The following is a 15,927-nucleotide window of genomic DNA, read 5'->3' as shown; positions in this document are numbered from 1 at the left end:
CAACCACAAACTTCTCTACTACCATCATCGACGGAGAGACAGTAATCAAATATACTCCACTTTTAACAAAGTGTAACTGTACACCATCATCAACGTTTAGTACATAGCAGGGTTCTAGTGTCTCAGTAATGGAACACAATATAAAACATTAAACTGCGTAATGTGTATCCAAATAGCTTTTATGCTTTTTAAAATGAAACAAAAACTTCATACTGCCAGCGGGTAACTGTCCAAATTCATTACAAATTGAAAAATAATGACTGTATATTTTTTTAAATGGTTTAAAAGATTCTGTACAAAAAAAAATCAGATGTGGTTTAGTATTCACATGCATCGTTACACCACTGTTTACAATGCTTTCTTTGACCCCTGCTGCTGTCTTTCAGGCTTTTTACCTTCAGATATTGTCCCAGACTAGTCAGGAAGAATAAGCCCGTGACAGCACACTAAATTCCTGAACACTAACAGTGTCAATCAAAAGTTTGAAATATACAATCATCTCCTCTTGATTGATAGGCAACATTAAAAAAAAAAAAAAAAAAAGCGCAGTTCCTCTTTAAGGGTTGGGGACCCCCTGTTTAAAATCACTGGTTTAGGTGAACAGCATTCCCTGTACGTTCAAATATGTTTTTAAAACCCCTTACCATTTGTCGGAACTCCGAGGACAAGTAGTTCTGGACGTAAAGTCCATGACTCGGACTGCTTGTGTGATGCCTCTGAGGTCTGTGAAATATACCAAAAAATATACATAAATATACTGTTTATTTTTCAATTGATTAACATGGATTATATTGTAACTACTGATAAGACTCCAGAACCTTTGAGGTGGATCCTGTAGGTTTCATTGCTGGACCTTGAAGATCCCTCACTGGCAGCACGTCCAAAGACATATTTCCATTTGTAACACCACTAGCAAAAAAACATGACAGAAGGTCTGCAGTGCAATAATGATCATGTCATGTAGTCCAATCATACTAATCTCATAGTAAGGAGGGAATTTGTCTGATAACACAGCAATAGAAACATGACCACCCATTCAATTCTTTCTTCAAACAAAGGGGTGCTGTAATACAATGGTTTGGATGGTTGACATGTTTAGGTAAGATGTTACCTGCCGGGCAGCACGTCTTGTCCAGCAGACGTCGGCGGTAACTCAGTGCTGTCCTCACATTCTGTGCCGCCCAGTAACAATACTGCAACCTTTCTAATGTGCCCATAGAAGATGTGGGCCTCATTTGGCCGCTCAGGCAGATCGAACGCTGCGAGAAAGTTACATTTGACAACATGTACTGTAGTATCACAATCATTTAATTACACAAATATAAATACATTCATTATAATTATTATAGCAAGTTGTGACAGAACAAGGAGTTATACTAGAAATACAATTGTGAGTATTGATGCATCACAGTAGGGAAAATGCTCAGTACAATTAATAAGTTGTAACCAAGTATCAACTACACACAGTTAGTAGAAAACAATAAGAAGTTTCCTGCTCCTTGTCTTTCATGTGTTCTTACGTTCAATTAATTCCTCTCCCAGGAACTTCTCATCAAACTCCAAGTTTTTTAGCACGCTATTCTGAGCCAGAACGTTCTGTCCAACATGTGCTTTGCTTCGAAGCAGTCTGAAACACACAAAACATAAGACGCATTCATCTGTAAATTTATCAGCCTTGTGATAGCTGCACAAACAATGACAATTTGCCAAAGTATTATTAGCAGGGACACATCCAGCACGGACACATCTCTTAAGAGGAGCAGAGATATGATGCTTTAGTTAGGTAAATCAAATGTAAAAAATATGATTTAAAATACAGGGCTGGATAATCAATCAAATTTTGATTTTGATTATGGCTTCTCAGGATTATGAAAATATAATAATCAAAGAAAAATACTATTAATGGTCCACGCAACGTACATGTTAATTCCGGTGAAGTGAAGTATATTTATATAGCGCTTTTCTCAAGTGACTCAAAGCGCTTTACATAGTGACACCCAATATCTAAGTTACATTTAAACCAGTGTGGGTGGCACTGGGAGCAGGTGGGTAAAGTGTCTTGCCCAAGGACACACCGGCAGTAACTAGGATGGGACAAGTGGGAATCGAACCTGCAACCCTCAAGTTGTTGGCACGGCCACTCTACCAACTGAGCTATGCCACGGTGAAACGAATGAGTGAATAAGTGGAAAAAAAAGGCCACATCTACTACAAGTTTGGGACCTCATCATGGTTGCTACTTTTTAATTTGACACAACGTACAAGCTAATTCCGGTGCTCATAACGGTGAAGTGAAGTGAATTATATTTATATAGCGCTTTTCTCAAGTGACTCAAAAGCGCTTTACATAGTGACACCCAATATCTAAGTTACATTCAAACCAGTGTGGGTGGCACTGGGAGCAGGTGGGTAAAGTGTCTTGCCCAAGGACACAACGGCAGTAACCAGGATGGCACGAGCGGGAATCGAACCTGCAACCCTCAAGTTGTTGGCACGGCCACTCTACCAACCGAGCTATGCCACGGTGAAACGAATGAGGAGCGAATGAGTGGAAAAAAAGGCCACATCTACTACAAGTTTGGGACCTCACCATGGTTGCTACTTTTTATTTGACACAACGTACATGCTAATTCCGGTGCTCATAACGGTGAAGTGAAGTGAAGTATATTTATATAGCGCTTTTCTCAAGTGACTCAAAGTGCTTTACATAGTGACACCCAATATCTAAGTTACATTTAAACCAGTGTGGGGGGCACTGGGAGCAGGTGGGTAAAGTGTCTTGCCCAAGGACACAACGGCAGTGACTAGGATGGGACAAGTGGGAATCGAACCTGCAACCCTCAAGTTGTTGGCACGGCCACATCTACTACAAGTTTGGGACCTCATCATGGTTGCTACTTTTTATTTGACACAGCGTTAGTATGCCTAATCAATAATCACTCAAACCATATGCCTTACTTAGTAAGGCATATGATTTCCGCGTTCTCTAACTGCGGACGGAGTCACATAATTGGCCAATAAAACGGAATGTGCTGTTAAACGCAGAATATCAGGGAAATTGGCATAAATGTGAGTCAAATGCTTTCATTGTGAAGAGAAGGAACATTTGTGTAGAAAAATAATATATCTGATACCGCTCATTCATCCCCGACACATTCAACCGTTCTAAACTGAACAATCTGGAGACAGCACCTTGAAACAGCGACTAAACTACAAAGCTAAAGCTAACAAGAACAATCCACACATCCACAACACAGCAATATCTGCTTGTGCTGTTGTGAACGACATCATCAAAACAGCAGCCGCAACTTGAGGTGTTTTTTATTTTTCTATCTGTGATGGCCCTGTGATGAGCCGGCGACTTCTCCCGGGTGTACCCCGTCTACCACCTGAATGCAGCTAAGATAGGCTCCAGCACCCCTGCAACCCCGAAAAGTACAAGCGGTATAAAATGGATGGATGGATGGATAGAGCGTCACGTCGCCTCTTTACTCGTCAAGCTGAGAACAGCAGTAAATCACACTTCCTCTTTCACAATAATAGCGTGGTGTGCCACATCCAGGTTAAATGCACTAACAAAATAAACATTTATTTAAAAAGTACCTTACACAAGCATAATGTACTTAAAGCACATTCCACAATTATTATGCTTATCTTTAAAATACTGGTCAAAATTGTCCAAAGATGTATTACACCAATAAACGTGGAGATTTTTGCATTTAATTTAACGAATACCGTATTTCCTTGAATTGCCGCCGGGGCGCTAATTAATTTAAAACCTCTTCTCACTCCTGCGCTTACCAAAGGCATGTGGTAAAAGTAAGCATGCGCTAATTATTTTAAAACCTCTTCTCACTCCGGCACTTACCAATGGCAAGCAGTAAAAATTTGAGTGTGATGTAAGTTTGGACCTTAAATCCTACTGAATAGCTCTTAATCTTCTTCCCTTTATGCGATTTCAAATTACCGGTATTGAAATCAGCCTCCTCCATTTTAAAAATGATGACAGGGGAAGTGTACTCGTGACATCACGAGTTTGACCAGGCGGTAATACTAAGCATGCGCTAATTATTTTGCGAAGCAGTAATTCAAGGCAGGCGCATACTATATGCCAGGGGTCGGGAACCTTTGTGGCTGAGAGAGCCATGAAAGCCAAATATTTTAAAATGTATTTCCGTAAAAGCCATACAATATTTTTTTAACACTGAATACAACTAAATGCAAGCATTTTTAAGTAAGACCAACATTTTACGAGTATATTAAGCCTCTTATGTAGCGATGGTATAGCTCGGTTGGCAGAGTGGCCGAGCCAGCAACTTGAGGGTTCCAGGTTCGATCCCCGCTTCCGCCGACCTAGTCACTGCCGTTGTGTCTTTGGGCAAGACCCTTTACCTCCCAGTGCCACCCACACTGGTTTAAATGTAACTTAGATATTGGCTTTCACTATGTTAAGCGCCTGTGATGAGGTGGAGACTTGTCCAGGGTGTACACCGCCTTCCGTCCGATTGTAGCGGAGATAGGCTCCAGCACCCCCCGTGACCCCCTAGGGAATAAACGGTAGAAAATGGATGGATGGATGTAGATGTAAAGCGCTTAGAGTCATTTGAGAAAAGTGCTATATAAATATAATTCACTTCACTAATTATTTTTAATAACATTGTTGTTCCAAAACTAACCAATAATAAATAAAATACTTCTTACCATCAATGCGACCTCTTGAACAGGTGTGGTAGAAACGGACGGATGGATTGAAATGCATGAGAAAGGTTTATATATTTTTTAATGTTATTTTTAACACTGTGATTACCAGTGGAATTTATCATTAATTATCCTGTTAAGCAATATCAGCTGAGATTTATCTGAGAGCCAGATGCCGTCGTCAAAAGAGCCACATGTGGCTCCAGAGCCATAGGTTCCCTACCCCTGCGGCAATTCAAGGAAATACGGTATTTTAAGAAAAAATATTTGACACAGAAAGCACACACTATACGGTGGTAAATTAAGTGTAAAAGCTCAAACAGAATTAAAAACAATTAAAACTGATTTTTTTTTTATATTGCCATTGTTGTTTAAATGTATTGTTATTACTGTCATTTTACTTTTGGTTTATTGGTTACTAATTTATATCCTTTTTTTAAACTACATTTCAGTTGAATTTTGGTGGTAGATAAATACTTATATTTTAAAATTTATATATCAATCAAGGCTTCACGGTGGCAGAGGGGTTAGTGCGTCTGCCTCACAATACGAAGGTCCTGCAGTCCTGGGTTCAAATCCAGGCTCGGGATCTTTCTGTGTGGAGTTTGCATGTTCTCCCCGTGAATGCGTGGGTTCCCTCCGGGTACTCCGGCTTCCTCCCACTTCCAAAGACATGCACCTGGGGATAGGTTGATTGGCAACACTAAATTGGCCCTAGTGTGTGAATGTTGTCTGTCTATCTGTGTTGATCCTGCGATGAGGTGGCGACTTGTCCAGGGTGTACCCCGCCTTCCGCCCGACTGTAGCTGAGATAGGCGCCAGCACCCCCCGTAACCCCGAACGGGAATAAGCGGCAGAAAATGGATGGATGGATATCAATCAAGGCTTCACGGTGGAAGAGGGGTTAGTGCGTCTGCCTCACAATACGAAGGTCCTGCAGTCCTGGGTTCAAATCCAGGCTCGGATCTTTCTGTGTGGAGTTTGCATGTTCTCCCCGTGAATGCGTGGGTTCCCTCCAAGTACTCCGGCTTCCTCCCACCTCCAAAGACATGCACCTGGGGATAGGTTGACTGGCAACACTAAATTGGCCCTAGTGTGTGAATGTGAGTGTGAATGTTGTCTGTCTATCTGTGTTGGCCCATGAGGTGGCGGCTTGTCCAGGGTGTACCCCGCCTTCCGCCCGACTGTAGCTGAGATAGGCGCCAGCACCCCCCGTGACCCCAAAAAGGGAATAAGCGGTAGAAAATGGATGGATGGATGGATATATCAATCAAAATAATCATGAATATTATTTTTGCCATAATGGTCCAGCCCTAATAGAATAATATCATTCAGGTCAATGTAGTTTATTGTGTGAGGCCAATAACAAAAAGCTCATACACATTTGTTTTAATGTATATGAGAAATGTAAAACAGGTTTTACATACAGTATAATACAACAATCTGGACATGTAAAACTCATACAGCATTGAAGAAATTGCAATATGCACTAATTAACGTTGGCTAGAAATACAACATGCAATAATGTTGTGTTATGTTACAAAGCTATATTTCCATCCACCCATCCATTTTCTACCGCTTATTCCATTTTGGGGTCGCGGGGGGCGCTGGCACCTACCTCAGCTACAATCGGGCGGAAGGCGGGGTACACCCTGGACAATTCGCCACCTCATCGCAGGGCCAACACAGATAGACAACATTCACACTCACATTCACACACTAGGGCCAATTTAGTGTTGCCAATCAACCTATCCCCAGGTGCATGTCTTTGGAAGTGGGAGGAAGCCGGAGTACCCGGAGGGAACCCACGCATTCACGGGGAGAACATGCAAACTCCACACAGAAAGATCCCGAGCCTGGATTTGAACCCAGGACTGCAGGAACTTCGTATTGTGAGGCAGACGCACTAACCCCTCTGCCACCGTGAAGCCAGCCATATTTCCATTAGCTCTAATAATACATAATACAAAAAAAAAAGGTTTACAAAATATTTACAAGTAATTAAAAAAACGTAAAAATTATACAAAATAAATAATACATATAATATAAATATTATAAAGTGAATAAATTGAATAAAGAAACTATATTTTGGATGGATTTTTGCCTACTTGAGGGATACTCTCAAAATCACAGCCACAACTACATTTGTGTAAGTAATAAGGCTTCATTTTATTTTTGTGCTTCTGTAACATAAATAATCACAACCCCTCCAAATAAGACTTGAAATATACCTTTGCAGTATGGAAGAGAATGCATCGTTCAACGCGTGCTCTGACAGATAACGTCAGATTGGCTTAGCTCGGTTGGTAGAGTGGCCGTGCCGGCAACTTGAGGGTTGCAGGTTCGATTCCCACTTGTGCCATCCTAGTTACTGCCGTTGTGTCCTTGGGCAAGACACTTTACCCACCTGCTCCCAGGGCCACCCACACTGGTTTAAATGTAACTTAGATATTGGGTATGTAAAGCGCTTTGAGTCACTTGAGAAAAGCGCTATATAAATATATATCACTTCACAATTCACTTCACTTCCGAGGTCAAACATGTTTAAGAGCCCCTGGTATAAATGATATAAGTTTGAGTGAGCTCAAGAGCAAGGTCTCACCTCCTGTACTGCGGTCTGTGACCACCTGAAAAAGCAGCTATTGTAATCCACTTTCAAGTCCACACCGCCAAGTGTCTTTACTTTCCTACCTCTTGCGTTCTTTCCTTCAGGACAAACTGTGACGGTGCCACACTGACGAGAGTCGGGTCCATCAGTGATCGAGATATTAGATATTGGGTGTCACTATGTAAAGCGCTTTGAGTCACTTGAGAAAAGCGCTATATAAATATAATTCACTTCACTTCCGAGGTCAAACATGTTTAAGAGCCCCTGGTATAAATGTTATATAAGTTTGAGTGAGCTCAAGAGCAAGGTCTCACCTCCTGTACTGCTGTCTGGACACTTCATCCCCACAGAACAGCAGCAGAGTGGCCAGCTGGGGAGTCTCTGACTGACACAGCCTTTGCTCCCTCTGGGTGAACTTTAGGAGCACTGTGACCACCTGAAAAAGCAGCTATTGTAATCCACATTCAAGTCCACGCCGCCAAGCGTCTTTACTTTCCTACCTCTTGCGTCCTTTCCTTCAGGACAAACTGTGACGGTGCCACGCTGACGAGAGTCGGGTCCATCAGTGATCGAGAGGGAACGTCGGAGAAGACCGAGGCTTTGATGAAAGCCGCTCTGGATCCTGTGTTCCTCACACACAGACACGTCTTGCTGACAGCGTTAACAGCCACATCTGGCATTGTCGCCACATAGTTGTCTGCTTGCTTCCTCTGGTCCTCCAGGATGATGTTGCTGGTGCCGCCGTAGCCAGAAAGTGGAATCTGAGCGGAGAGCAAAAGATTTGTGTGCTGATAAATGTAAAAGCAAAAACATGGTAGGAAGTGAAAGAGGAGAACATTCTCACGGTGAATTTAACCCCTGGTTGAGATGTCCGCACTCCAGACTGTTTGATCTCCAGCTTGGCTAACATGCAGGCCACCCTGGTGGGGGCAAACAGCAGGTGGACGGTCACATCCTCTCTCGGACGAATGGAGAGTTCTCCATGTCGGGTTAGACGAGCCTCTGGACTGAACAAACTCTGCAGCTGAGAGACAAGTCCTTCTGTTACTAATTGCTGGGTTGCATATGACGTCATATCAGTTTTTTCTTCTTCGCGGCTTAATTCACATGACAGTCAAGCAGCTTGAGCGTAGCATTAAAAAAAGTGAGAGTGAGTGTAGTTTGAGAAGAAAATGCCGTTCTTGGGTGTTGAGCTCCATGAGTTTTCATGAAGTCCCGAAAGAAGTGGTTCATAAATGCAATAGTCAGGGGAAAAAAACGAGAGTGTGTTGAAGTAAATGGCTCTTAAAAATATCACTTTCATCATCGTGTGGAATACAATCAGACCGTGCTCTGGTCTGCAGAGATCACTTTGTAAAATGTTCGAACATTGGAATTGTTTGAGAAACTTTGTGATGCAAACAGGTTTATTCTCTACTATATCAGTAGTGTTTGAGAGCAAAAAAATAAATAAAAAAAAGGACAAGAGATCTTTTGTGGTTGCTAGGCCTAAATATAACATATTATATCTATGTCCCGGTAATAAATATTGTGATTGTTGGTCCAATCAATCAATATTTTTATTCTCCATTTTTTTAACAGAAACTACAAGCGTAGTTGCTGTTGTACGGGAATGCCAAGTGCTTTATTCGACACTGATGACCACGTTATAGCGTATTTCGTGATATATGTTAGCATCAAGAAAAAAAATATCTTCAACAGTATTTATTAACTATATGAATACTGTATCACAGTGGTTCTCAAATGGGGGTACTTGAAGGTATGCCAAGGGGTACGTCAATTTTTTTTTAAATTTTCTAAAAATAGATAGATAGATAGATAGATAGATAGATAGATAGATAGATAGATAGATAGATAGATAGATGGATAGATGGATAGATGGATAGTACTTTATTGATTCCTTCAGGAGAGTTCCTTCAGTGAAGTGAAGTGAATTATATTTATATAGCGCTTTTCTCTAGTGACTCAAAGCGCTTTACATAGTGACACCCAATATCTAAGTTACATTTAAACCAGTGTGGGTGGCACTGGGAGCAGGTGGGTAAAGTGTCTTGCCCAAGGACACAACAGGAAAATTAAAATTCCAGCAGCAGTGTACAGAGTTGGGATCAATTTAAATAAAAGTAAAAAGTAAATAATGGGGATTTAAATGGAAACAAAATAGAGAAATATTACAATAAGAATAAAAACTAAAAAGCAACAATGGGAATAAAAATATAACAGTAAAATAAGACTATAACAAGACAAAGTAGGCAGTAGTGACCATGTTATGAAAACTGTTATTGTTTTGCATCCCCTGTCATCCTAGTACCCCCCACCCCCCGCCCCAGAGAGGAGTTGTACAGTCTAATGGCGTGTGGGACAAAGGAGTTTTTGAGTCTATTAGTCCTGTACTTGGGATGAAGCAGTCTAGCACTGAACAGGCTCCTCTGGCTACTGATAACGCTATGCAGAGGGTGACTGGCATCATCCAGGATGCTCACTAGTTTGACCACAGTCCTCTTCTCTGCCACCGTCACCAGTGAGTCCAGTTTCATTCCCATTGTAGAACCGGCCCGCCTGATCAGTTTCTCAAGTCTGGAGCTGTCCTTCTTAGATGTACTGCCCCCCCAGCACACTACCATGTAGAACAGAACACTGGCAACCACAGACTGGTAGTACATCCACAGGAGTTTTCTGCAGATGTTGAAGGAGTGGAGTCTCCTGAGGAAGTACAGCCTGCTCTGTCCTTTCTTGTACTGATGGTCCGTGTTAACAGTCCAATAGCAACAATTCAAAAATCCTTTATAAATATATTTTTTGAATAATACTTCTACAAAATATGAATGTAAGTTCATAAACTGTGAAAAAAAATGCAACAATGCAGTATTCAGTGTTGACAGCTAGATTTTTTGTGGAAATGTTCCATAAATATTGATGTTAAAGATTTCTTTTTTTGTGAATTCATTTTTAGAATTAAGTTCATGAATCCGGATGGATCTCTATTACAATCCCCAAAGAGGACACTTTAAGTCCCCGGGCGGTATAGCTTTGGTGGCCGTGCCAGCAACTTGAAGGTTCCAGGTTCGATTCCCGCTTCTGCCATCCTGCCATCCCATTTTTTTTTTTTTTTTCTCCCCTTGGCCTCAGTCTGCACCCCCACTCCAGGGCCTAGGCTAAGACCGATTTTTTTTAATTTTATTTTAATCTTCAATTTTTTTCTCCCATCCCCCCCACTCCCCTTGTTTACCTGTATGTCATCTTTTTTGTAAGGGGCGCTGGAAGCCGTCAGACTCGTCAGCGATCCTGTTCTGTCTCCCTGTAATGTTTGTCTGATCTTGAATGGGATTGTGCTGAAAATTGTAATTTTCCTGAAGGAACTCTCCTGACGGAATAAATAAAGTACTATCTAATCTAATCCTAGTTAATGCCGTTGTGTCCTTAGGTAAGACACTTTACCCGCCTGCTCCCAGTGCCACCCACAGTGGTTTAAATGTAACTTAGATAAATAATGGGGGGTTGCCCACATATGCGGTCCTCTCCAAGGTTTCTCATATTCACTGTCACCGACGTCCCACTGCGGTGCGTTTTTCCTTGCCTTTATGTGGGCTCTGTACAAAGGATGTTGTTGTGGTTTGTGCAGCCCTTTGAGACACTTGTGATTTAGGGTTATATAAATAAACATTTATAGATTGATTTCACAACGTAAAGTGCTTTGAATCACTAGAGAAAAGCGCTATGTAAATATAATTCACTTCACTTCACTCCTATGTGTAGAAATCTGTACTTATAATTGAATCACTTGTTTATTTTTTAACAAGTTTTTAGTTATTCTTATATCGTATTTTCCAAATAGTTCAAGAAAGACCACTACAAATGAGCAATATTTGACGTAGTGCTGTATTTTACTTCTTTATCAGTTTTTTTTCAACCAAAAATGCTTTGCTCTGATTAGGGGGTACTTGAATTAAAAAAAAATGTCCACAGGGGGTACATCACTGAAAAAAGGTTGAGAACCACTGCTGTCTCATGATATTGCTGAACGACAGGGACATATGCAGCTGAGACTTAAAATATGAACTTCCATCCATCCATTTTCTACCGCTTATTCCCTTTCGGGGTCGCGGGGGGCGCTGGCGCCTATCTCAGCTACAATTGGGCGGAAGGCGGGGTACACCCTGGACAAGTCGCCACCTCATCGCAGGGCAAAAATATGAACTTGATACCATAAAAACAACTGCAGACATGAATTGTAGATGAGACTAATATTGCTAGCAGGAAATCAACTGCAAAACAACCTATCTTTTTTCTCATTAGCGTCACGGTCACAGCAGCACGGCAATCGTTATGTCAACATAAAATGTCACTTAGCGATGCACGAATAAGTCCAACTTTGTCTTTCATGGATTATTGGTCAATTTGTGGACCCCTCAGATGTAAAAACATGATGTGCCTCTTTAAATACCGGGTCAAATGAAGTGAGGTCGTAGCGAGCAGTAACACATGGTGATTATAATGGCCATGTTTTTTTTTGTTTGTTTTTTAAGGGCGCTATAGGCAGAAGAGCGCGACACCTATAGGCTCCATTGTAAAAGGACTAAAAAAGAAAAACAGGTGTTCTATTGCAGGGGCGCTCACACTTTTTCTGCAGGCGAGCTACCTTTCAATTGACCAAGTCGAGGAGATCTACCTCATTCCTATTTATAATTTATATTTATGAAAGAGACATTTTGTTAACAAGTTAATGGTGTTTAATGATAATACAAGCATGTTTAACACACATAGATTCCTTTCTTTCATGAAGACAAGAATATAAGTTGGTGTATTACCTGATTCTGATGACTTGCATTGATTGGAATTGGACAGTGGTGCTGATAACGTCCGCATTTTCAAATGGAGGAAAAAAAAAAGTCCTCCTTTCTGTCCAATACCACATGAAAGTGGTTGGATTTGGCATCTCATTTGTCCAACTTGCATACTCCTTTTTAAACACTTTGTTATGAGAGTAGCATATGTGTGTGTGGCACTTTAATGTCTGGCAGCAGGTGAGTGACGTCAGTGACTGTGCGGGTGGGCAAGCAAGTGAGAAAGCGGTCGCTGAGGGCGGGGGAGAAATACATTGGCATCAAACTCAGCTTGCGAGCTTGTGCACGCTAGCTTTCTGAGACTCTTATTTTGTTAGCACAGGCCGGATGAAACAGGTCTTTTATTGTGAGGACAGGAACTGTGCAGTCGGTCTTTAGAGTTTTGACAGTAGGTACGGAGTCTCTCGAAATAAAATGTGTTTCTCTGCGTCCGCCCTGTTAGTGATTTTTTTCTTAAATATGAGCTTGCAGCAGCCAGCGTCATCTCACAAGATCCTCGGGTGCCGAGAATGTCAAACAACTGACGAAAGTGAAGTCTTGGTATGATTGATGATTGCTCATTTTTATGTCTATTTTTTAATGCCTGGCTTGAGATCGACTGACACACCCTCCGAGATCGACCAGTCGATCGCTATCGACGTAATGCCCACCCCTGTTCTATTGTCTTACATAAGGATTGTGAATGATCACAAAATTCCCAGACAAAAAAAGGGCAGTTCCCCTCTAAGATTATAACAATCTGGGTTTCAAAGTTAATGCCAAACTAATTATTATATCATAAAAAATACAAGTAACCCTTTAAAAATCACTAAAAATATTTGACAGTGCTGTAGTATTTTTTGTACCATTTTGTACCACTGTAATGGTAAGGTCAATAACTTGATTATCTTAAATAGGAAAACAAACAAAAATAAAATGGAAAATTGCACTTCAATAAATATGGAACATCTTAAAGCGCAATTTTTTTCCTCAATTGGTTGTCTTTTTTATTGCCAATGCCATCACGACATACTTGCCCGTTCGTCCCTGTTGATGTGCTTATGTTGCTCATTCAGCTTGAAGATTAAATATTACCACACAGGGACAATCAACTTTTTTCCTCCAAACTTTTGTGACTTAGCCTTGCTTTTCACTCGTGAGTCGCAACTACCGAGGTGATGTCTGTGTATTCTGAGAGTGTGAGCTAGAAGTCCTGTCTGCTCATAAAAAACTAAGATTGTGGATGACTGACAAGGGGCTTCATTCTGTTAGTTTCATTCTATTGTCAAACCAAAATTTTCAGGTGCTGAAAGTTGTGCAGAGTGAGACATCTTGTATCCATTTAGAATGCCAGAGACAAAGAAAAGAAACACACAAACTTACTGTAGCAATATATCAATACAAGCAAAGTGATCAAGTTCATTTTCATTTATTAATTGACTTATTTCGCCTATGCCTGTAATTGTATGAGATTTTTTTTAATGCCTCTGGACATTGTATCTAATGATTTTTAATGTCATTTGAGGCCTTGATTTTTGCAAAATACGTTTCATGAATTTTAATTCTTTTTAATAACCTGCAGGAACCCTGAAAAAAATAAACTACCTGGGAATCCTTTCACTTTTCAGTATGTGGCACAAAGTGGAGAACGTTTGAAGACTCCAAATATACAGATTTAATAAGTAAATGAGAAAATTTAAAAAAATACATTTTCAACAAAGCTTTTGAAATATATTAAATAGTGTTTCTTAACCTGGGTTCGATCGAACCCTGGGGTTTCGGTGAGTCGGCCTCAGGGGTTCGGCAGAGGTCAAAACACACCCGACTCATCGTGTAAATACAAACTTCTCCCTATCGGCGTATTACGGATACGGCAACAGCTGACTAAATTTGCAGGTGTGTAATTTGTTGTGAGTTTATGCACTGTGTTGGTTTTGTTGTTGGAACAAGGTGATGTTCATGCACGGTGCATTTTGTGCACCAGTAAAAAATGCATGGTAACACTTCAGTATGGGGAACATATTCCCCACTAATTAGTTGCTTATTAACATGCAAATTAGTAACATATTGGCTCTTAACTAGTCATTATTAAGTACTTATTAATGCCTTTTCGGCATGGCCTTATTATAACCCTAACCCTAACCAAATAACTCTAAATTAATGGGTTGTACTTGTATAGCGCTTTTCTACCTTCAAGGTACTCAAAGCGCTTTGACACTACTTCCAAATTTACCCATTCACACACTGATGGAGGGAGCTGCCATGCAAGGCGCCAACTAGCACCCATCAGGAGTAACGGTGAAGTGTCTTGCTCAGGACACAACGGACGTGACGAGGTTGGTACTAGGTGGGATTTGAACCAGGGACCCTCGGGTTGCACACGGCCACTCTCCCACTGCGCCACGCCGTCCCCTTTAAGTCTTTATGACTTAGCATATGTTCCCCTAGTGTCCAAATAACTCTCAATTAAGTCTTTGTTACTTAGAATATGTTCCCCATACTAAAGTGTTAACAAAAACATAACTTTGTCTTGAATTTGAAAAAAATATATATATATTTTATTTTTCACTAAAGAAGAATGCGCATATGAAACTGGCGGAGTTCGGTACCTCAAACAATGTTAAGAACCACTGCACTAAGGACTTCGAATAGTAAAAGTATTCACCTGAAAACAGTCTTGGTCTTGACCACGGATGAGTAAGCGTAGCGGTAGAGTGGCGTTGGATGAATTGTTCCTGAGAACCAGCTTCTGCTGACTGAAAAAACAGTAGAGCTCTTGGTTATATTGCTATTTGCAGTATTTTGTTGACATCTTCCTTACACAGCTTGCCCCAAGGTGACCCCTCCCCAGGCCACAAACTGCTTGTTGGAGAGAATGGGAGGAACGTGATTGGCCAGACCAGAGTCAATGACAGCAGCTTCTTCTGGAACAACGTCTCCTTTTAACGTTATTTCATACTGAGGGCCTGATGGCAGCACCATGATGATAAGAAGACTGCAGTGAAGAGAAGAAAACGATGATTTGTTTTCCCTTTATTGTCAGTGATGTACACTGCATCCACAAAGTATTCGCAATCCTCTTTGCAAACAGATAAAACATTGTTTTGTTATCAGAAAATCGAGAGAAAGTGCAGTGTATACTTTTTAAAGGTTTACCTCTCTCTGTGTTGCTCAGCGCCCCACGCTCGAAATGAAAGCCGGATGTCTTGTTTCTCTCCTGTTTTGAGGAACAATTCATCGGGGGTGACTGAGAAGCAGTCATCATTGCTCTGAAAAGAGAAGGCAAATAGTAGACAGGACATACTGTAAATATGATTATATTGTTGCTAATACGTGGACCGTTTCTATATGAACTAAGGTGCGCCAGTCCTGAATGCAGCAACAATACATGCTACAAAAACACTGTATCAGTCTCGATTGAAGGTGTTGTCTGTTTTGGTCTACATGATTGCAGGACATCTTGGAGCTTCTTGCGTGTGTAAGCTAGTCAGCCCCATCGAGGCCAAGATTGTGAATGACTGAAAAGAAAGCTCACTGCGTTCAGTTATTTCTACGGGTAAATAAAAACGTTGAGGTGCTGAGAGCGAGGCACAGAGTGAGACCTTTTTGTCCTTGTTTGAAGCGCGAGAGGAAGCAACAAACACACGGACAGATATGGCAATTTATCATTGTGAAGTATTTCAACTAGGGATTCCCAACAATGGCCAAAATAATACTTCACAATTGTTTTTATTAATATGGAAATCACAAATATTACTCATGATTATTTACTGTTATGTAAAACAAATTTGTATTGCC

General features: G+C 40.9%; 1 protein-coding gene across 2 annotated transcripts in view; it reads right to left on the bottom strand.

Moving 5' to 3' along the window:
• Nucleotides 1-15,927, bottom strand: part of cep192 (centrosomal protein 192) — a 146,364-nt gene that overhangs the window by 19,612 nt on the left and 110,825 nt on the right. For both annotated transcript variants that reach the window (XM_061881703.1, XM_061881704.1), the window contains 10 exons: nucleotides 15,286-15,398; nucleotides 14,951-15,124; nucleotides 14,795-14,885; nucleotides 8,151-8,330; nucleotides 7,807-8,067; nucleotides 7,621-7,742; nucleotides 1,521-1,627; nucleotides 1,112-1,259; nucleotides 819-909; nucleotides 645-723 (listed from right to left, as the gene is read on the bottom strand). In XM_061881703.1, the coding sequence (XP_061737687.1) occupies nucleotides 645-723; nucleotides 819-909; nucleotides 1,112-1,259; nucleotides 1,521-1,627; nucleotides 7,621-7,742; nucleotides 7,807-8,067; nucleotides 8,151-8,330; nucleotides 14,795-14,885; nucleotides 14,951-15,124; nucleotides 15,286-15,398 (1,366 nt within the window). The remainder of the gene's footprint in view (nucleotides 1-644; nucleotides 724-818; nucleotides 910-1,111; nucleotides 1,260-1,520; nucleotides 1,628-7,620; nucleotides 7,743-7,806; nucleotides 8,068-8,150; nucleotides 8,331-14,794; nucleotides 14,886-14,950; nucleotides 15,125-15,285; nucleotides 15,399-15,927) is intronic.

Source organism: Nerophis ophidion, linkage group LG21 (genome assembly GCF_033978795.1).
Source record: "Nerophis ophidion isolate RoL-2023_Sa linkage group LG21, RoL_Noph_v1.0, whole genome shotgun sequence".
In the NCBI taxonomy this organism is placed as follows: domain Eukaryota; kingdom Metazoa; phylum Chordata; class Actinopteri; order Syngnathiformes; family Syngnathidae; genus Nerophis; species Nerophis ophidion.
The sequence above is the reverse complement of the archived record's forward strand: the minus strand, read 5'-3'. Positions and strand labels throughout refer to the sequence as shown.